Source organism: Callorhinus ursinus, unplaced genomic scaffold (assembly GCF_003265705.2).
Source record: "Callorhinus ursinus isolate GAN/ISIS: 27379988/994484 unplaced genomic scaffold, GSC_fseal_2.0 scaffold4, whole genome shotgun sequence".
Lineage (NCBI taxonomy): Eukaryota > Metazoa > Chordata > Mammalia > Carnivora > Otariidae > Callorhinus > Callorhinus ursinus.
The window spans coordinates 117,365-138,286 of NW_027397066.1; the positions used below are offsets into that span (position 1 = coordinate 117,365).

The 20,922-nt window shown below is 56.9% G+C and overlaps 3 protein-coding genes across 9 annotated transcripts in view; 1 reads left to right on the plus strand and 2 right to left on the minus strand.

Annotated features, from left to right (window-relative positions):
• Positions 1–3,415, minus strand: part of ATP5ME (ATP synthase membrane subunit e) — a 5,120-nt gene extending 1,705 nt beyond the window's left edge. The window contains exons 1-2 of the mRNA XM_073891285.1: positions 3,339–3,415; positions 108–205 (exon numbers count right to left, since the gene is read on the minus strand). Coding sequence (XP_073747386.1) covers positions 108–205; positions 3,339–3,405 — 165 coding nt within the window. The 5' untranslated portion in view covers positions 3,406–3,415. The remainder of the gene's footprint in view (positions 1–107; positions 206–3,338) is intronic.
• Positions 3,404–7,053, plus strand: MYL5 (myosin light chain 5). Its single transcript, XM_025887471.2, has 7 exons — positions 3,404–3,454; positions 4,218–4,325; positions 4,512–4,587; positions 5,347–5,451; positions 5,907–5,985; positions 6,580–6,628; positions 6,952–7,053. Exons 1-7 carry the CDS (start codon positions 3,404–3,406, stop codon positions 7,051–7,053), a joined length of 570 nt encoding a protein of 189 aa, XP_025743256.1.
• Positions 6,866–15,694, minus strand: SLC49A3 (solute carrier family 49 member 3). Of its 7 annotated transcripts, XR_003211269.2 has the most exons (11): positions 15,511–15,694; positions 12,146–12,304; positions 11,757–11,970; positions 11,520–11,596; positions 10,626–10,763; positions 10,370–10,486; positions 9,519–9,671; positions 9,087–9,244; positions 8,730–8,839; positions 8,294–8,515; positions 8,057–8,190 (listed from the first exon to the last, which is right to left on the minus strand). XR_003211269.2 is itself a non-coding variant. In XM_025887152.2 (10 exons), exons 1-10 carry the CDS (start codon positions 15,643–15,645, stop codon positions 8,100–8,102), a joined length of 1,281 nt encoding a protein of 426 aa, XP_025742937.1. In that variant the 5' UTR covers positions 15,646–15,694; the 3' UTR covers positions 6,866–8,099. The 7 variants fall into 7 exon arrangements, 4 of the variants coding, with proteins under 4 accessions (XP_025742937.1, XP_025742934.1, XP_025742933.1 ...); XR_012377818.1 differs by lacking the exon at positions 8,294–8,515 and having other exon boundaries at positions 6,866–8,119; positions 8,730–8,835; XM_025887152.2 differs by lacking the exon at positions 8,294–8,515 and having other exon boundaries at positions 6,866–8,119.
• Positions 15,695–20,922: the final 5,228 nt, after the last annotated feature.

The window sequence follows — 20,922 nt, forward strand, 5'->3', positions numbered from 1 at the left end:
GGGGTCCCGGGAGCGCGCGGGGTGCGGACGGGGGCGCGGGTCCCGGGCTCCCTGGGGTCGCGCACGCGGAGCCGAGCACCCGGCGACGGCCGCACAGCCTGGTTCACCTTGATGAGCGGGGAGACCTGCACCGGCGGCACCATCTTGTCCGTAACCTTCACGCCGGAAGCACAATCTGAGGAGGACGCTGCAAGGGCCCGGAAAGCTGCGGAGGCGTAAAAGCGTACAAGGGCGAACGCATGCGCCGTCGGCGGCGAACAGAAGTAGGACTGCGCCCTCCGGTGGACGGGGGTGAAACAGCGTGCGCCCGCTCGGGGCGGGGACCACACCGGGCGCGCGGCTCGGCGATCAGCTGCGCATGCGCGATTGCGCGAGAAGCAGGTGTCGGCTGGGCGGCGGGGGCGGGTTTTGCCCAGGGTGTGAAACCCGGCCTACCCTCGTGTTCTCTGCAGCCCCTGATGTTGTCAGGCCAGGTTGAGCACCAATGGAGCCCGCCCATTATAGGTCCAAATATTTGAAAACTATAAGTCAGGCTCACAAAATGTAAATTAGATGGCTCTTTATCCTCCTGCAGTGTCTGGGCTCTCCTGTCAGGGCCGGCGAGTCGGGGAAGGAGCCCCCACTCCCGCGCCGCGGCTGAAGAGGCCCACGGTCACCCCAGGTCAGCTGCCATGACCGCCCAGGAAGGGCCCATGGTCCGGAAAGGGGTTCGAGGTTTTGAGCTGGGAATCCAGGGTCCAGGGACTAAGTGTGACCTGAGCGCAGGCCCCCTTGCCCCAGGCCTCTCACCCAGCAGAGGCGAGGGGAGGGGTTGTGGCCAACCCCTCTGGACTCAGGCCAGGCTGATCATGGTGGCCTCGAACCTCTTCCTGGGACGGCACTGCCTCAGGTGCCCCTTACAGCTGCCCTTGCCCCAGTCTCAGACCCCCAGCAGAGCCAGGTTTCCTCACTGCAAGAGCCTCTCCAGCACGGGGGGCTGGAGTCTTCCTGGGAAGAGCACACTAGTAGAGCCTGCTCCCTGACTCCTGCCTGCAGTCCCGAGCTCCAAGGTCCACCTCAACCAGGGCCTCAGGGACCACTGAGCCCCCAGATGGGCCCCCTCATTCTCTCGCTTCTGCTACTCACCGTGGGCAGGGGTAGGAGGCCACACCTGCGAGTTATCTGTCGCACTCTGTCCCGCTTCTGTGCTTAGCTCTGGCAAAGACATGACCAGGTCAGCCCCAGGTGTGCAGAGGGGCCACCCAAAGATGGAGCGGTGGTGGCCAGACAGCTTCCCAACTGTGTTGGCTGTGCAGACCCACGGTTCCCAAAGCAACCAGGTGTGTGTTGGGGGCAGGGGGGTGGTCTGGAAGGAGGACCACTCATCCCCTGGTCCCTGCACTGCTCCAGAAAGAAGCTCCCTGAGAACCAGAGCTTGGGGCTCACTAGGGCCCCCGGTATGCCAGAGGGGAGCCCACTTTTCCTTAGTCTCCCAAACCCTCCTGTTTCCAAAGAGAACTTAACGATAAATCTAAAGAGAATGGAATACAGAGATGAAAACCGCAGGGCACAAAGCAGTTGCTCAGTAAATCTGCATGGAAGGGAGTTTCTTCCAGCCTCCTCCAGGGTCCTGGGCAGAGCCTGTTTTCTCTGCAGCTTGCTCTGGAGTCCTGGCTCTAGGCCTCCGGCTGGGAAACTGGAAAATCGCCTGTGTTGTTTCCTGGGCTGAGGGTGGGAACAGGGAGGCCCATCCTATAGGGCCACCAGGCCCTTCTCTGAGTTCTCTGAGGATCCCTGCCTGATGCCATCCACTGGTGCCTCTGCCAGGCGTGGGGTTGGGGTAAGTCCTTCCCAAGCCCCCTCATTGCTCCCTGAGGAAGCTGTAAGCACACACTGACCCCACAGGACACAAAATAAACCTCTTCAACCAAGATGCCATGCGGTAATGCTGAGTGCACACCCCCCACTCCCACCCCACCCTCATTCTTGCCCTTGAGCATCTAGGCAGATGACCTCAGGTGACAAATATGTTTTCCCTTCCCTGGATATTAAAATAAACAAGACTCCTCAGCAACTCCTGCTTCCAGAATCAAAAATAAGTGTCTCTTGGGCTGAAGGTGAGGCCAAGGTGCTGGTAGAGGACCGCCTAATGGTAGCTTCTAGTGGGGCGGGGTAGGGGGACCAGTGGGGGACACACATGCCCATATACACATGGGGAAGACCCCTGAAGCTGGGGGAGACTCGCTTTGGCCCTGGGCCCTTCCTGAAGGCTGAGGGGGTTCCCACCTGGCTCAGGACACTGGAACTGCCTGCTGACACCTCTGCACCTGTCAGGGCCAGCTGTCCACTTTGAATCCTGATATTCTCCCTGGAGCCAGGCTCCATGGCTATCTTTAGTGCTGCCAACCCAGAAAACCTCCCCAGGGGCTCTGCCAGTGTCTTCTGGCCTTCCCCACACCAGGGGCCTTCTGAGCACAGATCCTGCATGTCTTCCCTTCTCAATGTTGTGGTCCCAATCCTACAGCCCTGCTAGGGTCTCTCCAAGCATCACAGTCAGACCCTGCCCAACTGGGAATGCAGCCCAGCCCAGGTCTCCCACGTTAGTCACGTGTTCTCCCTCTGGGAGTCCTCCAGGCCGAACCCAAGGGAGCCCCCAGGTCCCTGCAGTGGGTCATGCCTCCCCAAGTTCCTCAGGGTGTCTGTTGTCCCATACTCAGTGCAGGCAAATGGTGGTCTGCCCCTGGGATCACATGTGGCAGCACCTCAGAGGTGTCATGTGACTGAAGGGGTGTGCCCCTGGGGGCAGGACCCCCGCCATGGTGGCACTCACATGCGATGTGGTTCCCAGATGTGCCCTAGGGGACCCCTGCTGCTGATGCCTCCCCCACCCCCCCGCCCATGGTACAGGGGCAAGGGGCTCTGAGGGCTTGTTCTCCAGGTGTGAAACTGCAGTCCTGACTGCCCTCTTCATTCCACCCCCAGGCCTTCTCCTTCTGCTCAGCCTATAGACCCCCACCCTTTCCTGCCCCTAACCTGCACTCCCCACAACCCAGGACTAGGGCACCCAGCCCCTGACCCTGTGGTGACCTCTAGTATCTGGCACCAGGTGTCCCCCCCAGAGTCTGCCTGCTGGCCTCTGCCTGCTGGGCCATGATGTAGTGGGGAATTTGGCCCAGGGCCCAGCCCATCTGGATGGCCTTCCATCCCAGAAATGTTATCCCTACTCTGTGCCACGCAAGGAGCTCGCTGCCATGGGGATACCTAGGGCCCTGGGACTTTTCTGCCACTGAAGCAGAGAGGTGAGGGCACACACAACACGCTCAGAGAACACTTGCTCACCAGCCTCCAAGGCCACTCACAGTGACTTTGTGCAAATCTAGGAAAGGTACTCCTTCTTTTGGCTCCTGCAGCCGCCCAGGTCCTCATGCAGGTGGCCCTGGAGATGCACAGGAAACAGGAGAAAAAAGCCTTCTTGGTGAGCTGCCTGGGAAGCTGGGGCCCTGCTGGGCAGGGCAAGATGGCAGCATCTGAGTCACCCGCCAGGTGCCAAAGCTCACTCTGCAGTTGTCCGGTCCCCAGGGTGGCCCTGGGCCTATCCTTGTAGGGAGCGGCAGCCGGAGTCCGAGCTGTCCTGGGGGACTGAGTAGGAGCTTAAGACGGGTGACCTGGGCAAGGAGGGCACAGACCATCGCATCAAGCAGACCCACGCATGGTGAGTGTGGCCAGCAGGCCACCGGGGCAGGATCGAGTGTGAGCGTGCATGTGTTTGTGCACTGTGTGCATTTGTGACTGTGTGTACACGTGTGTCGCCTACATGAGTGTGTTCTGTGCGAGTGTGTGTGCACAAGAGTTAGGTTTGTTTACATGAGTAAGGGTGTTAGGTGGGGAAGATCTGTGCCCCATGGCTGCCTCAGTGACATCTAGGGCTGGAAGATGGAGGGTCCTGGCCGTCACACTGGAGGGATTCCTAGAACTGGCCCACCCACCTGCTGGCTGCTTGCACAGTCCATTTGCTCCTTGGACATTCAGGCCCAGCTGGTTCCTGGCTGGATGGCAGATGGAGCAGGGCAAAGCTCAAGACAAGCCCTGGGTACAGTGCTGTTAGGGCCTTGTCAGGGCTGCCCCAGCCCAGGGACCCAGGCTTGGGGTCCCCCGGGAGCCCCTAGTGCCATAGTCCTCTGTGTTGTCTTCCAAAACAACAGCCTGGAGACCCCTCAGCCTTGGTGTTCTCACATTAGGCCAGCAGGAAGACTAAGAAGAAGGAAGGGGGTGGCCTACGGGCCCAGAGGGCATCATCCAACGTCTTCTCCAACTTTGAGCAGACCCAGATCCAGGAGTTCAAGGAGGTGAGGCTTTGCTCTTGCCCCAGGGCCCCTCCACCCAGTAATTCCTGCCCAAGGGGTCTCCTGAATCATAATGCAGGTGGCCAAAAGACCCTACGTGAGCCTCACTCCAGAGCCGGTGAGAATAGATGCCCGTCCCAACATGGTGTGGCCAGCCTGGCAACCCAGTGACCCTGGCCTCGGTTTCAGGCATTCACACTAATGGATCAGAACCGAGATGGCTTCATCGACAAGGAGGACCTGAAGGACACCTACGCCTCTCTGGGTAGGTGCCGTGGGACAGAGCTCTCTAGAACCCACCTCAGAATGTCCTCCAGTCCTGGAGAGCTTTGCTCTGTACCTGGGCCTTACAGGCTGACCTGACATCCCATTCCCCATGGGCTGCGAGGATGTGGGCTGGGCCTCCCTAGGGGAGAAATCCCTCTGGTTTGATCAGGGCATCACAGGGTGGGTGGCACAGCCCAAGCATGGGTATCCTGGATGGGGAGGTTGGGACCAAAGCTCCAGGGAGGGGCTAACACCCCAGAGGGACACCACTGCATGGGGAGGCTGGTCCTCCTTCCCCCAAGCATGGTAAGGAAGCCCAGAAACAGACAGACCTTGGAGAGGACGTGGAGGCCGGATCATGCTCCTCTGAAGAGCCAAAGGCTGGGCCTTTCTCCCTCAACTTCCCATCTGGGGGCATGTTCTCAGCCTGAGGCAATCCCAGGGGAGAACGGGTAGGTTTCTTTCCTCTGGGCCCCCTTACATCCAGGTAAGCAGATCACAGGTCTTCCTAGGCTCCACGCATGGCCTCTTCCTCCTCCTCAGCTGCCCATCTCCCCAGGGTTTGGGGTTCTGCTGACATGCAGACCTGGGCCACCACACCTGGGCCAAGTATCCCCCCATTGGCTCACCTCCCTCCTTCTGGCCTCCCCAACTTTGAATGATGGAGGTGGGCAACCAGTGGGGACAGCAGACACACCAACAACAGGACAGCCAGGGGAGGTGTGACATTCCTGCCCCTGCCTTCTGTCGGCGACAGGCAAAACCAACATCAAGGATGATGAGCTGGACGCCATGCTCAAGGAGGCCTCAGGACCCATCAACTTCACCATGTTCCTGAACATGTTTGGGGCGAAGCTGACGGGTGAGAGCCATGGGGTGGTGAGCACCATGGGTCCAGGCTCCTCCCTGGCTAGGGGCAGCCCTCAGGCCAGTCTGCCAAGACAGACTGTTAGCTCCTAACACTTAGAAATCCAGACATTTCACATAAAAATCCAGATTTTCAGATTTGCTAAAAAGCCCTAGGACCTGACATTCTGGTATCCGCATCTGTGGGTCACACACCCAGGGGGCACATGAGCTCAACCTTCCTCCTGTCTGCTTCGTGGTGGTAGCCTTTGTCCTTCACTCATTGAGCACTCACTCCACTTTTGGGCCTGGGCAGGATTCTGGGGACCCCCAGAGTAGTCCCCTCAGAGTGGGAGCTGCAGGGTCTCCCAGTGCTCAGGAGCTGGAGGGTCATTCAGGCCAAGCCCTGGGGTGGCCCAGAGCAGGACTGGAGCCCTAAACAGCCCATGATTCAAGGGCTTTTGTGGGCAGGTACGGATGCCGAGGAGACCATCCTAAATGCCTTCAAGATGCTGGATCCCGATGGCAAAGGCAGCATCAACAAGGACTAGTGAGTGTGGCTACAGGCACCTAGGCATCTCCCCTGAGGGATGCCAAGCCTACCTCCCCTCACCCAACCCCAATCTCCAGGCCTTGGGCTGCCTTGCCCCAAGATCCTGAGTCCCTCAGGGTAACTGAGGACAAAACCAGTCTTGCCCACACAGGGCTGGGCACCCAGGGACTTGGCTCATCACCACCACTTGGACCATCACTGGGTCTTTAAGTCCTTTGGGGGCTAAATCAGCCAAGTGGGCATATTTGGTGTACCAGGCACTTGCCTCTAATCTCCCACAGTCTCCTCCCTGCAGATGGAGCCCCCCCGCCCCAGGGGTGGTGACCCTTGAGCGTGTGAGTCAGGAAAGACTCCCTGATGACCACTCCCTGGTGCCCAGGCTTTAGCCAGGCTTCTGAGAGGCACCAGTGCTGTGAGTGGGTGGGATTGAAGGGTGAGCAGACCCCCGCCTTGGGGTATCCCACAGTGGAAGAGCCAATGGTGTGAACTGACCCAAGTCATGGGGCTCCCTGGGGCCACCCCTCCAGTTCTTCCCCTGCCAATTCCTTTCTTCAGTGCAGCCTAATTTGGATCCTCCCTCCTTGTCCTCAGCATCAAGCGGCTGTTGATGTCCCAGGCAGACAAGATGACCGCTGAAGAGGTTTGGCCCACTCTGCCCTCCCCCCACTTCCTTTCCCCCATTCCCCTCTGTGAAACTCAAGGATAGCCCTTTGGGCTCCAGGGGGTGGGCAGTTAGCTAGGGGGATTCACCCTGGGCCCCCAGAGGCTGCAGCAATGGGGTGGGCAAGATACCCCGGCCCCACCCCTGGCTCTGCAGTGTGACCCCCTCACCTCCCTTTCCCCCACCCCCAAAAGCAAAAACAACACTGGAGCTGGCTGGAGTTCAGTGCCTGTAATTCATCAGACCATTTGCTCCTTCCCCTCGTCCCTGGACCTGACTCCCCCAACCATACCGGCTTGCAGGTTGACCAGATGTTCCAGTTTGCCACCATCGATGCTGCAGGCAACCTGGACTATAAGGCACTGAGCTATGTGCTCACCCACGGGGAGGAGAAGGAGGAATGAGGGGCATCTCCCCCATCCGCACCCGGGCTGCAGCCAGTTCAATAAACATGAACCCACAAACCTGCCTGCCAGTGTCTGCAGAGGGAGAGGAGGAGGGGTCCACCTGGCGGTGGGAGGGTCTGCAGGTGGGGAACCTCTGCCTGGGGGTGGGAGATGTGTCTGCTGTGGTGGGGAGAGTTTGGGGGAGGGTCCACTGGGGGTGGAAGTGTTTGCTTGGAACTGGGAGAGTCCAGAGGGGAAGGGTCTGGTGGGGGTGGGAGCATCTATCTGCCCGTAGGGCCCTCCCTCTGCTTCCCCCTCCCAGCCCAGCCTGACCCCACCTGCTGTCTTAGCACTCATGCTGGGAGTCAGGTCACTCAGTGGTCAGCAGAGGTTGAGAAAAGCTATGGGTTGGGATTCCTCAAGGAAGGCATTTCTCACAAGTGTCCATTCCAGACTGTGATGCCAGGGGCCCTCAGGACTCCCAATCCATCCAGCTCCCCACCAGCCCTTGTCCCTCCTGCCAGGTCCATCCCCCACACACTGCTCCTGCACCAGCCACCACCCTGGGTCTGGCCTGGCCACTGGGGCACCTGCCTGGCCAGTGGCTATTTGTCCACACAGCACCAGCAGTTCATCCTGTAGCTACAGGGTCTCCCCTAGGCCATCCTGCTGTGCTCTGGGTGTGCCAAGGACTCCAAGGCCCTCTGGCATCTGCTGGATGCTGTCACCCTGTGACCAGAGCCTACCCCTTCTGGCCTCCCCTTCATGTCCCCAGGACCACTTCTTGATGCGCCAACTGCTCTTTTGGCTTCCAGAACTCTGCAGGGACCCCTGTGACCTCTCTGTAAGTCCTGAGGGCTCCAGCGGCTCAGGGCTCCCCCGAATAAGCAGGTAGGGCCAGGAGAACAGCTCTAGGAATGAGTTGCCCCTGAGCTTCCTACAGTCCCTGCTGGAGGTCGTGGGGGTGTGGCCGAGTGGAGCCTCAGGGGGTGGCTGCCAGGCAGGGCACGTGATCTGCAGCCTCTGGGGACGTGTCCTCCTGGATGGAGTGGCTCTCATTGGCCTCAGCCTGTCGGCGCCGGTACTGGGTATGGAAGAAGAACACCAGGAAGCAGCTGAAGAGGGTGCACAGGCCAGCCATCAGCAGCATGGACACTGAGGAGACACAGCCCAGCTCTGTTCTGAGGCTTGCCCAAGCAGCCAGAGCTCCCCACCCCTGACCCAGAGTAGCCACAGAGCTGGCAGAGCCCCAACTGACCCCACTAGCCATGACCAGAGAGTGCCCTGGAAACAGGCCCTGAGGGCTGTTCAGGTGTGGTGAGCTCCAAGGTCACCAGTACGGAGTCTGCAGATGTGGTCATCCTCACCCCCGTGTCTCTCGGCCTCTCTGTCTCCTTCCCTGATCTCATTTTAAAACGACTCACATGTTTAAACGTTGGGCTTTCACCAGGGTCTCAGGGCTGCTCCCACCATAGTGAGCCTTGGAGGGGAAAGGTCAGCCTTGTTGCCCTACAACCCCCCCCCCCGGCACCCCCGCCCCTTGGGTGCCCTGCACACGCCAAGGAGAGCGAAAGGTACCAAAAGAAAGGGGCCCATGGAGGGGAGGTTCCAGGGCTGGAGAGGGTGGTGGGGAGCCCAGGCACTGACCTCCTCGCTTGTGCCCTTAGGGGCTCTATGCAGGTGGGGGCACTCACCCATCCAGTCGAGTGGGCCCTGGCCATCCTGGCAGGTGGAGACGGACGGCTCTGCACGACGTGTGGTCAGGCCAGTCAGCAGGACCATTACGAGCACACCCTCGGCCTGCCTGGACAGCCACAAGGCCTTCAGCCCTGCCCTGGGCACCACTCAGTACTCACAGTGCCATTGGTCACTCTGAGGGCAGTGTCCTGTTCTGGCCAATGTGGGACACAGCAGCCAGCCCGGGACAGCACACAGCTCAGAACGTGGTGGCCTCTGCCCGAGCAGGCAGGCTACCCACTGTGTAGCTTGGGGCAGGGCGAGAAGAAGGTCTCTGGGGTACCCAGGGAAGTGGTGGAGGGACAGACACTCACCCCAGCACGATGACCAGGCCTGCCGCTGCACCCTCCCCCACAGGGAAGGAGCACTCAACGGCGAGCTCCATGGCAATGGGGGCCACCGAGAAGCCAAAGAACCCCAGCAGTGAGCAGAGGGTGGCCAGTGCGAAGGTCTGTCCCTGCAGCTGAGACACCTGAGGGGCAGCGAGCCACACAGAGGGATGGGGCAGCAGTCAGAGTGCACAGCCCTGGACACCCAGGCCCAGCCAGTCCCTGAACCAGCACCCTCTCTCAGCTGAGCAGGGAGCAGGGATGGGGCAGTGCCCAGGGTCAGGGGACCACTCCCGTGGACAGTGCCCAAGCCTGAGAAGGTCTGAACGTCTGCTTTGACCCATTTGTCAGCTGCCCTGCCCCAGAGCATCCCACCTGCATGCCTGTAGGGTGGTCTTGGTTCAAGGGGACTCTCACCAGGGCAAAGGCCACGTAGACCATGGAGGTCAGACAGAAGCCAATCTTGACAGCTTCAGTGAAGAGTTTCGTCCGGTCCACATACAGGCTGAGAACGAGTGCCCCCAGGACTCCAAACCCAATGAAGAGAGCCCCGCAAAGGCCTGCAAATTCCTGGAGGAGAGGAGGTCAGGGGCGCCCCATCATTGGGTCACGGTGCTACCAGGGCCCCAGGAGAAGAAGCCCATCCTCAGGGCGTACGCCATCACCGAGAAGCCCATGGCAGGGTGACATGGAAGGCTCAGCTGCATGGTTAGCCGTGAGTGAGGGACAGCATGTCCTCCCCTGCAGGTGCCTCTTTCCTGTGGCACCCCACCCTGGGAACTCAACAATTGCTAAAGGAAAGGGTCTCAGGGCCTGTGTGCTCCTCATGAGTTGGGAACACACCAGGCCTGAATCCCACACCCAGGGCTGATGCCAGACAGCAGAGGGCAGGGCCAGAGATGCTATGAGCAGAGCAAGGCCCTCCCAACCTCCAAATATCAGAAGAGGACCCTTCCCTGGAGACCCGCAGGGTTGGGCCATCCTGAGTGGGGCATTGGGAAAGAGAGTGAAAAGCACCACACAAAACCCCAGTACCTCTTTGGGCACCACCACCACCCCTCCCCAGGGCCACACCCCCACCATCAGACTGTATTTGGCACCTGACACAACGTTTCACACACAACATCTCAATACCACCCAAGAGCAGAGGTTACCCTGTCCAGGCATGGGAACCCAGTGTCTGGGGCAGACAGCCTTCAGGGTAACAGTAATGGCCCCCCAGCCCCTCCTTGCACAGGAGAGGGGGGCTGGGTGGAGCCAGCACTCACGTTGGAGTAGCCCTTCACACAAAGGACCTGCTCCAGGAGGACCGAGAAGCTGGAGAAGATGCCGATGCCGCCCCCGAAACACACGGCGAGGATGATATAGGCTCTGTTCCGCAAGAGCTGGAGGATAAGACACCGTTCAGCAAGGAGCCCCAGCGGGGTACTCAGGATACCCCAGCGGGGCCTGGCCTGTCCCCCCTCCCTCCTCAGCCTCCTCCCTGCAGCAGATCACCCCTGCCCTGGATCCCACAGCACAAACCAGCTTCAGCCCGTCCAGGAACTTCTCTGAGGTGGAGTGGGTGGCCCCTGCAGAGGGTGGGCTAGGAGGTACACTCTCCCAGAGGCAGGTGATGGCCAGGAGACAGGCGAGGCCGGCAGGGATGATATAGATGCCCAGCTGGGGAGAGGGCATACCTGAGTGTGTGTGTGTGTGTGTGTGTGTGTGCGTGTGTGTGCGCGTGCGCGTGCGTGCACGCACATGCACATGAGGGCTTCACACCACTGTTCTGGGCACACTGCCCCCTTGCCAGCCATCCCTAGACAGACAAAGGCGAGCCCCAGGGCCTGCTTTGCTTTGTTTCCCCTAGAACACTGGCTTTCAAAATATCACCCACAGATGACTCCCACAGTCACACCAACCCTCTCCCAGGGCCCCAGACTCACCCATCCAACCGCCAACTGAACCTTCCTGCCCCAACACGTGCCCAGCTGCACAGCTGGAACCCCCTGCCCTTCCAAACCTGGCCTGAGCCTGCCCCCACTCCCCAACCCAACCTACCTGGACACTGCAACCACGCCTTTGGCTCCCCGAGCCTTTGGACCAGGTCAAATCACTCTCCCCTTAGATACTCCCAGGGTTTCCAATGCCAATCACCTGCCCCCTGGGTTGACCCTTCCCTCCATCCTTCCTTTGCTCAGCAGACACACTGGCCTCTGGCTGCAGCCCCCACCCCTCCCCCTCACGTCCACCTCAGGCATGTGGGAAAATCCTATGTGCACCAAGCGCACTTGCCGATGTGGTCACAGGGAGGGGCACGTGCACACTCACAGACGGGTGCGGGCACACTTGCACATGCACATAAACACACATGGACGCACATGCATACATGCGCACATACACACGCGTGTGCATGTACCCCATGCGCTCCCTCACCATCACGGGGATACCCTCCTCCTTCTTCACCAGGGCAGGTGATAGCAGGTTGGCCACCAGGATGCCCAAGGGGTTTGCTGGATGGACAGACGGAGACACATGTCCGCTCAGCCATGGCCAGGCCTGGTCCCCAGCCCACAGCCAGAGGCCTTTGCCCTCTCAGAGCTGGGAGTGCAGAGGTGCCGGGACCCACTCACTAAGCCACAGAAGACCATCAGCCTCACCCCTGCCACTCACACATGGTGCCGATCATGTTGGCCGTGGCTCGCTGGTGCTCTGGGAACCACAAGGCAGCCAGCTTGGCTGGAGAGAAGATGACCAGGGTCTGTGCCAGGGCACAGAGGCTCTGCCCACCCATGAGGAAGGGAAATGGGTCCTGGATCTCGATGAACAGGAAGGGCAGGGTTCTGAACACACTCCCAGCAAAGTTCAGCCATGCACACACGATGGTCTGTAGGGATGGGGTCAAAGCACTGCCTGGCCAGCCCAGACTCCCCTCCCAGCACCCTGACCCCTGCCCTGCCACCCGAATGGAGACCCCTGGGGAAGAAGCAATGGCTCTTGAGCCCTGACTCAAGGACCCTGCCCCCATCTAGGAGAGAGCCCTGGCGTGGGGTCCAACTCACTGCCCAGCGGAGCCCAACAGAGTCCAGAACCCAGATGGCCACCACACCAGACGGGATGGACACCACAAGGTAGATTAGCGAAAGCCAGTTGATCTGCTTGGTGGAGAGGAAGAAGTGGTGGGCAATCGTGTCGGCCACGGGCGCGAAGCTGAGCCACAGCTGTGGATACACACTGGTGTCAGACCACGGGGCAGGTGCCACAGACACCCCAGCCACCTGCTGTCCCAGGCTTGGCCAGCCAGCCTGAGGGAGAGAGTGTCTGGCAGTCCCATAAGGGCCAGGGTCTTCACCTAGTCACCTCTGAGGGAATGCACCAGGTGGGGGGGGGGTCAGACAGTGTGCCTAGGATAAGGAGCAGCACCATCCTGCTGACATGGTCCTAATGGTTAGACAGAGGCTGAAGACCTGGCCAGGGCCTGCAGGACCATGAGCCCCACCAAAACTGACGCTCCAAGAAGGCCTGGAGGGCTGTCAGTGAGAGGCTGACGACTACAGGGGGAAGAGAAGCTCTATATGGTGAGTGGGCATGAAGGGGTCTAGACCAGGGGCTGGGCGGCACTGGGGCCTGGGAGGGTAGGAAAGGGGGTCCTGATGAGGGGAGCTGGTGGCCCTGCCACCCCAGTCACGTAGATGTGTAGACTGCCCAGATGGCTGGGCAGAGGAGCACATTTGGGTGGACACTCAGTGTCTATGGTGAACACCCAGGTAGGTAAGGGTAGGAAGTAGGGTGGGCCTGGAGCCACCGAAGGGATAGTGGAACGGATGTTTCCATGGTGGGGAGAGAGGACAGAACGAGGCCCAAAGGTCCAGCTTGTCTAGAAACTCAGTGATTGAGTCCCAGGTGGAAACACCTGGATTGTGTGCTGGCCCTGCCCATGGCCAGCCCACCTGTCCGACAGGAGGTAAGACCCTCCCTGACAGCCGGACAAGTGACATTCCCCAGCCCTAGGTGCTGTGAGAGGAGGGACTCTCCAAGGCAGGAGAGAGATGGGAAGCAGGCCAGGGATGGACCAAAGACAAAAGTACCACAATTCAAAGTTCACAATCACCGCAACTCTGTGAGACGGGGAATGCAGAAGCTGGCCCCAGACCACACCCTCTGTGGTGAGGCGGGTGACAGCCAGGCTTGCTGACCCAAGCAAATACTGACTGCAGAGCCTCACATGACAGAGAGCTCGGGCAACAGCTGCCTTTTCTTCCTTTTTCCTTTTTTAGGGTCAAAGCAGAGGACAGATCTCTTCCAGGTACAGAAAGAGACCCCATGCAGGTCCAGCTGCTTCCTGCCCAGCCTGATCCAGCAGAGAGAAAGCGTGGTATCTGTTCTCTAAACCCGCCCTGCTGAGCCAAGCCTATTCCTTGTTCCTCCCCAAGTCTGTGGCCGGCAGAGCAGAGACAGGTCTAAACTGTGCCAGACAACAATGTGTCCCCAGTGCAAAAGAATTCCCTTCAAACTGCTCCCAGCCACCTCCCTTTGAGCGTGCTGATAGCTGCCCCGCATGCGGGCCCCTGCCCAGACCACTGGGCTGTCTCCTCACACCACTTTGGGGCCCCCCAGACCTCACTCCAGGCACTGCTCCACCTGCCTCTGACACTGCCCTCTCAGAGCCTGGGACCTGTGGTCACCCAGCTGCAGACGAAGCACACAGGTGGACTTGGATGGGGTAGGACTGATGGTCAGTGCTCACTGTGGTGGCCAGAGCAGGGATCACAATTCCTGGTTAGAGTCCTGTTTGCTCCATAATAACTCAGGGACTGAAGGGGAGTGAGCAGGATGCTGCCTCAGTGTCCAAGGGAGTTCTAGAGGCCACTCATGACACCCGTCCACTCTCAGACTCATCAAAGCAGTTTTAGGGTTTGAAGGAGACCCCTGCTCTGTGTCCTTAGACCACTGCACCAAAAACCAATTCTGGCTTCCCAGCCAGCTAGACGGGGACCTGGTGGACAAGCCACAGTGGTGAGTCCCACAGAAAAAAGGTTTCCAGAGTCATAGCAGACTTCAGCCCAGGCCATGGACGCCACGTGTCACGGCACAGGGCTGGCTTTCCATACCCAGTCCGGCAAGGGAAGGAGGAAAAAGGTCCTGACCAGTTTGGAATAACATCCAAGAGTGGCTGCTGCTCAAGAACCTCCCTGAGGCAGTGTCTGCCCAGAATGTCCACACCTGCCTGCCCATCCCTGCTCATGGGTCTGCACTTCCTGATGGTCCCTCGGCTACTCACAGCCTCCCCCAGCTGTGGATCCTGCTGCCAAGGTAGCTTTTCATTACTTGATTACCTGGCGCCCAAATGCTGCCTGACCAGTCCCTGGGGTTCTGTGGCAAGCTGAGCAGTCATGGGCAGGTTCCTTCAGGCACACTTAGGAGGTAGAGGTGGCAGCACCAGGGAAGAGATATGTAGGGTGGCCCAGTGGAGCCTAGTGTGGGACAGCACCGCAGCCTGACCCCATGAGCAGGTGGCCAGGTGAGGGTCAGGTATAGGAAGACTAGCTCCAAGCCCTCCCTCCATTCAAGTGCTCCTGGGTGTCTGTCCAAGGGGCAAGGGGCTGGGGGCAGCAAAAACTTCACCCCACTGAGCCCACTGTATGTGATGGGCTGGGGAAAAGGGGGCCCAAGCCCCTGGGCAGAACTGGGGGCTCAGGGGTGAGTTGGGGAGAAGCAGGTTGAGAAGCTGGGCCCCAGTGACTGGTAGATCCTGTTCTCAGTGGCTGATCAACTGGTCTCAGGAGCTGAGTCCCTGCCAGCAGTGGGAACCATTCTAGAACAGGTAACCGGTCACTGGACACCCCAGCTGGGGAGCTATAGAGAGACTGGGTGTACAGATAAGGAAGCCTCCATACTGAGTCACAGCTCAGGTCCAGGGCACAGGTAAGCAAAGGCGGCTGGGCCCTGCCCTGCCTTGTGGAGTGGGCTCGGGAGTCTGGAGAGGGAGGGCGGGATCCAGATCATGAGGTCTGTTGCCAGCTGTTGGGTCTTCCAGAAGGGAGTGGGGCTACTGGAAGACCCCTTTTCAGCCATGACAGTGACTCCCGCGTCGTCCTGACGCAGGACAGGGATTCTTTCGAAACCACTATAGGTCACAGGAACGAGGCTCTGACACCACGAGGACAAACGCTAGCGCCTTTTCTCCCTGTGCGGCCAGGAGAAGGGCCTCTGGAGTCCCGCGCCTCCGCAGCTGCTGAGGTCGCTGGCTCCCGCCCTCCCAGCGGTCCCATTGTCCGGTAGGGTCCTTACAGACCGAGACCCCTGGGCGCACTGGGTCACGGGAAGGTGGGAGGGGCGCAATGACTCGGACTGGGGCCCAGCTCGGCCCGACTCTGCCCCGCCCCCGCTGCCGCCCCCGCCGGGAGGCAGCCCCAGACCCCTGTACCGTGGCGTTGGAGAAGTTGAGCAGGCTGAGCACCAGCAAGAAGACCCAGCGGCGCGCGTAGGCGCGGTAGCCCAGCAGCGCGCCCAGGGCGGAGGTTGCGTCGGCCCCCGGCCGGTCCTCCTCCGCTCTGGCCATCGCCCGCCGCTCCCGCCGCTGAGTTCAGCAAAGTGGCGCCTGGGCCGGGACCGCGCTGGGAGGTGGTGCCAGGCGCGCGGGGCGGGGCGCTAGGGATCAGTCCCAGCCCCGAGGGACGGCAGTCACTGCACCGCCTGGAGGGAAAGGCACCAGTTATGAAGTTAGACCCTCTCCATTAGCCAGGATGGAAGTCTCTGCCCCAGAAACAGGGACAAAGTCCCCTCGCAGGAGCCGAACAGGTCACGACCTGTGTGTGGTCCCTGAGGTGGACGCGCCCACGTGGGTGGATACAGGAGAGGGCATCCGTGAAGTCACGCAGCCCCGCAGAAGGTCCGCATTCCCTGGAAGGGGTTGTGGAAAGGTCCCCATCCACCACCACCACCCCCAATTCCTGCTGTCCAAACAAGGCACAAGGAGTGGCAGGAGGCCAGCATGGAAGAGGAGGCTGGGGTCAGTTTGCAAAGAGTCCCGAATCCAGACTAGTCGTTAGATTGGGCCCTGTCGTGGGCAGAGGTGGTGCTGGCCCAGGAGGAAGGTGGAGTCCAAGGCCAGGCTGTCCTGCCCAGGGAAAGGGCAGTGTCACAGGGGTGAACCTGGGGGCAGTCAGCCTCCCCGGTGGGGTTATTATCTTCAGTTGACAACTGAGGACACAGCTGGGGCAGAGTGTGGGGAGAGAACTGAGAGCTGGCAGGCAGAGAAGAGGGAGTGTCAGCTGTCTCTCTTCCACAGGAACTCCCCTGTGGGTGGACAGCCTCCTCTCCTGCTTCCTCCCCACCCAGAAGTCCACCGCAGACATCTCTTCTACTCTCCAAATAATACGCTCCCGAGGCCACCTGTGATCTCCATGCGGCTGACATAGACGGACATGATCGTGGAAGGGGTTGTTGTCAACAGCCTGGCACTCTTGCCCATCTCCACCTCCGACTCTCCTGCTCACCTCGGGGATGGGGGCCTCCTCCCCATCCCTAGGGCTCTTCTGTGGAGTAGGCAGCTTAGTAAGTTCACAGTCGCAGGTCTACATGCCAACAACGAACATGTGGAAACTGAAATTAAACACAAACAGCATTTACAATTACTTCGGAAAATTAAACATTTGGGTCTGTAAAAATTAATAAAAGGAAACCTCAACAAAAATGGAGTCAGGAGTCCAGAAGGGGGAGCTCTCATGCTGTACCAGTCAATGTCAAAAATTGCCAGTACAGATCCTAACAGAAGAATCTTCAATAAGAAAGAATCATCAGTGGGGCACCTGGGTGGCTCAGTCGTTAAGCGTCTGCCTTCGGCTCAGGTCATGATCCCAGGGTCCTGGGTTCGAGCCCCGCATCGGGCTCCTTGCTCCGCGGGAAGCCTGCTTCTCCCTCTCCCACTCCCCCTGCTTGTGTTCCCTCTCTCGCTGTGTCTCTCTCTGTCAAATAAATAAAATCTTTAAAAAAAAAAAAAAAAGAAAGAAAGAATCATCAGTTACAGGCCTGAAGAGGAAAAGATGTGCATTGCATCTCCTACAAGAAATTAACCAGCCCGGGGCGCCTGAGTGGCTCAGATGGTTAAGCGTCTGCCTTCGGCTCAGGTTATGATCCCAGGGTCCTGGGATCGAGTCCCGCATCAGGCTCCCTGCTCCTTGGGAGCCTGCTTCTCCCTCTGCTTCTCTCTCTCTCTCTCTCTGTCTCTCATGAATAAATAAATAAAACCTTTAAAAAAAAAAAAAGAAATTAACCAGCCCGGCAACTTAGCAGGTGAGAAACTGCCATCATGGTAGGCTCTTGCCTTTCTCCAGTGGACTTTCATTCACAACAACCCCTTCCAACTTCCTCCTTCTTCTCTTTCAAATAACATTCCTCTCCTTTGTTTTTTGGGTTAGCCTATGATTTAAGCTTGCTTGTCCTGCATTGCAATTCTTTGCTATTCCTGAGTAAACTTGTTTTTTTTCTTGCTGGTAAAATAACTGACTTTTATTTTTAAGGTCAACAGGTATAAAATTAGCAAACTGTACACAGGACTTGTATGCTAAAAACTATGCAACACAAATGAAAGAAATTAATGAAGACCTTAAAAAAAAAAAGGAGAGCTATACCATGTTCATGGATTGGAAGACTCAACACAGTAAAAATATCAGTTCTCCCCAGATTGATCTATAGACCTAATACTACTCCTATCAAAAGGGTTTTGTAAACATAGACTGGGGGAAAATATTTGGAAACCACATATCCAACAAAGGACTGGTATCTAGAATATATAAAGAGCCCTCAAAACCCAACAGTAAAAAAAAAAAAAAAAATCCAGTTAGCAAAAGACATCTCACTGAAGAGAATATACAAATGGTGAGTGATGATGAATGGCTAACATCACTAGCTATTAGGAAAATACAAATTAAAACCACAATGAGATACCACTATGCACCTTTCAGAATGGCTGAAAGAAAAACCAATGACATCCAATGCTGGTGAGGTTATGGGTAACTCAGTTACTCATTCATTGCTGTTAAGAATGTAAATGGTACAGCCACTGCAGAAAACAGGTCGACAGTTTCTTATAATACTAACATGTAATTATTATATGACCCAGCAGTTGCACTCTGAGGCATTTATCCCAGAAAACTAAAAACTTATTTTCAACAAAAATCTATACCCAAATGTGTACAACAGCCTTATTTGTGATACCCCAACACTGAAAACAACCTATTTGCCTTTTAGTGAGCAAATGGTTAAGCCAACCACAGTGCATCCACACCATGGAATGGGCTCAGTGGGAATGGACTGTTCATACACGAAGCAGTTGGGGGAATCACAGGGTAATCATGCTGAGTGGGGGCAGTCTCTCATTGGCTGGGCTTTTGCTGGGGGAGAAGGAAACTTTCCTCCTCTGGGATAAAGTAGTAGCTACAGGGGCACTGACTTACTTTTGAGGTCCCTCTGTTCTTGTTGGGTCTGCAATTAGGAGCTTCACCTGTGGAACCTCCCTATTCCATTTTAGTGAGGTTTCCCTTTATTTTCACAAGTTCCATTTGTTTACATTTTTGAAAAGATACAATTTTAGAAGTAGAGAGCAGATTAGTGGTTTGAAGAGGAAGCGGAAGGGAGATGGGGTCCTCCTGGTGATGGAAATACTCTGTCTTGACTGTGGCAGTGGGTACAGGAATCTACGTATGACACAGCCATGTGATGTCAGTGTAAGCAAAACCGGAGAAATCTAAGACCATGATTCATCAATGTTGGTGTCATGGCTGGGATATCATACAGTTATGTTTTGAAGATGTCATCTTTGGGGGAAACTGGGCAAAGCGTACAAGGAATCTCTGTATTATATCTTACAACTGCATTTGAATCTATAATTATCTCAAAACTCACACAACATGGAAAGCACACTCATTTGGAAACAACTTTTTCCACTCTCACATTTTATTTAAATTTGGGCAAGTATCTTCAACATAAGCATCTAAGCTGTTCAAGCTTTGAATCGAGGTACAAGACCATCCACAAAGGGTCATTCGGTACCCAGATTCCATCTGCACACTGTTGGGACGACCACATCTTGAAGAAACCCTTCAGTGATCTCCACCAAGTGTCTTCCTTCAACAATGATCTTTATGGGGCGCCTGGGTGGCTCAGTCTTTAAGTGTCTGCCTTCGGCTCAGGTCATGGTCCCAGGGTCCTGGGATCAAGCCCCACGTGGGGCTCCCTGCTCCGCGGGAAGCCTGCTTCTCCCTCTCTCACTCCCCCTGCTTGTGTTCCCTCTCTCACTGTGTCTCTCTCTGTCAAATAAATAAATAAAATCTAAAAAAAAAAAACAAAACAAACAATGATCTTTAAAGGTTTAAAATAACATCTGACACACAATTATGGCTAAACCTTTGTTCCAATTCTTTATCTTCTTTTTCCTTAACCAAACACAGACTCCCATCAGCATCCCAAACTAGCATTAATCAAGGCTTTTTCAGGCCACTGTGTCCTCCCTAAACAGTATCTTGTTCAAAATTAAGCAACTGAGAGCAGTCCCTTTCCCAAGGATGGAGGAAAGCCAACACCTTCTTTGCTGAGGGTATTGGGGAAGAGATCTCACCTTAAATGATGAGATGGCCACAGCCCATCCTGTTTGTGTGGCTTTTACTTGGCTTTTATCTGCTCCTCTCAAGAGAATGTCAGCTATTTGAGGGCAGGAGCCAGTCTGTCCACACCCGAATCCCTGGAACAGTCTGGGGCCGGCACACAGATGCAGAGGAAGAGACAAATGTGTGGGGTGGGCGACCTCTCTGCCTTGCCCCTGGCCTGCCCAGCAGGTTCTCCCCAGCGTGGCCCACTCCCCCAGCCCTGCCCTACAATGTGCATCTTGGACAGGAGCCTCTGAGCCTTCTGAGTGCAGATGCACACCCTCCCTTCCCAGCACCCACATCTTTACTTGTGTCCACTCCATTCTGCTTTCCCCAAGTTCATGGCTGCTGAAAACCCACACACACCAATGCTGCACTACAGCAGGGGACTGAGTAAGCAAATCAGAATCTGGATTCTCAGGCTGTCTCAAAAAGGACAGTGTGTCTTCATTCTTATCCATACGGGAGGCCAATCAGGGAACCTGCACTGGAACGTTAACCTGTTTCGTTAAAGGAAGAAAGTCTCTGGTCACTGTGGTCTGTGCTTCAGTTGGTCCCCACCAGAGAGAAGCCCCTGGGGTTGCCTCCTCCTAATCTGTTCTTCTGTCTCTCCCATAATCTAGGAAGCCAGCCCCGGAGGCTCATTACATCTCAAAGTCAGGACGAGTATCTGCAACCCCACCTGGCTAGCCCGTTTCATGGAAGACTCTGGGGTCCAATTTTTTTCTTGTTGCTCAGACCTGTTCAGCCTGCTAAAAAAGAGGAAGGATCTGAGTTCTCACTTTTCTGTATGCGCATGTGAGGTGGGCAGTTTTTTGTATGTGCATGGTGCAAAGTAGTATCTAGTATGTATATGAGAGAGAGAGAGAGAGGGGTACCTAGTGTTGCTATGCACGGCCTGATGTTTACCTGTTTTGTGTGTGTGTGTCGAATACGAGATGGTATCTAGTGTGTGCTCATCATGTGTTATGTAAGACTGTATGGTTTTTGGTATGTGTGGTGCAAGATGGGTCTCTGTCTTTTGTGTATGTGTAGTGGGGTGAAATGGGAAAACAGGCATCTAATTCTTTGGTGGGTAGTGTGTAAAGTGTGTCTACTTTGTGTATGTGGTGTAAATTGAGTGTGTGTTACATCAGAAGCTGGGCCTGAGATTTTGCTCTACTTGTAAGCTCACAAGCCAGCCGACCATATAG

Excerpts from the sequence above, each read along its gene's own strand:
- MYL5 (XM_025887471.2), top strand. The coding sequence starts at position 3,404 with ATGCAGGTGGCCCTGGAGATGCACAGGAAACAGGAGAAAAAAGCCTTC. Across the intron at positions 4,326-4,511 it reads AGATCCAGGAGTTCAAGGAG|GCATTCACACTAATGGATCA; the intron begins GTGAGGCTTTGC and ends CCTCGGTTTCAG. Across the intron at positions 4,588-5,346 it reads GGACACCTACGCCTCTCTGG|GCAAAACCAACATCAAGGAT; the intron begins GTAGGTGCCGTG and ends TGTCGGCGACAG.
- SLC49A3 (XM_025887148.2), bottom strand. The coding sequence starts at position 15,645 with ATGGCCAGAGCGGAGGAGGACCGGCCGGGGGCCGACGCAACCTCCGCC. Across the intron at positions 11,597-11,756 it reads CAACATGATCGGCACCATGT|CAAACCCCTTGGGCATCCTG; the intron begins GTGAGTGGCAGG and ends CTGTCCATCCAG. Across the intron at positions 10,764-11,519 it reads AGGAGGGTATCCCCGTGATG|CTGGGCATCTATATCATCCC; the intron begins GTGAGGGAGCGC and ends CCCTCTCCCCAG.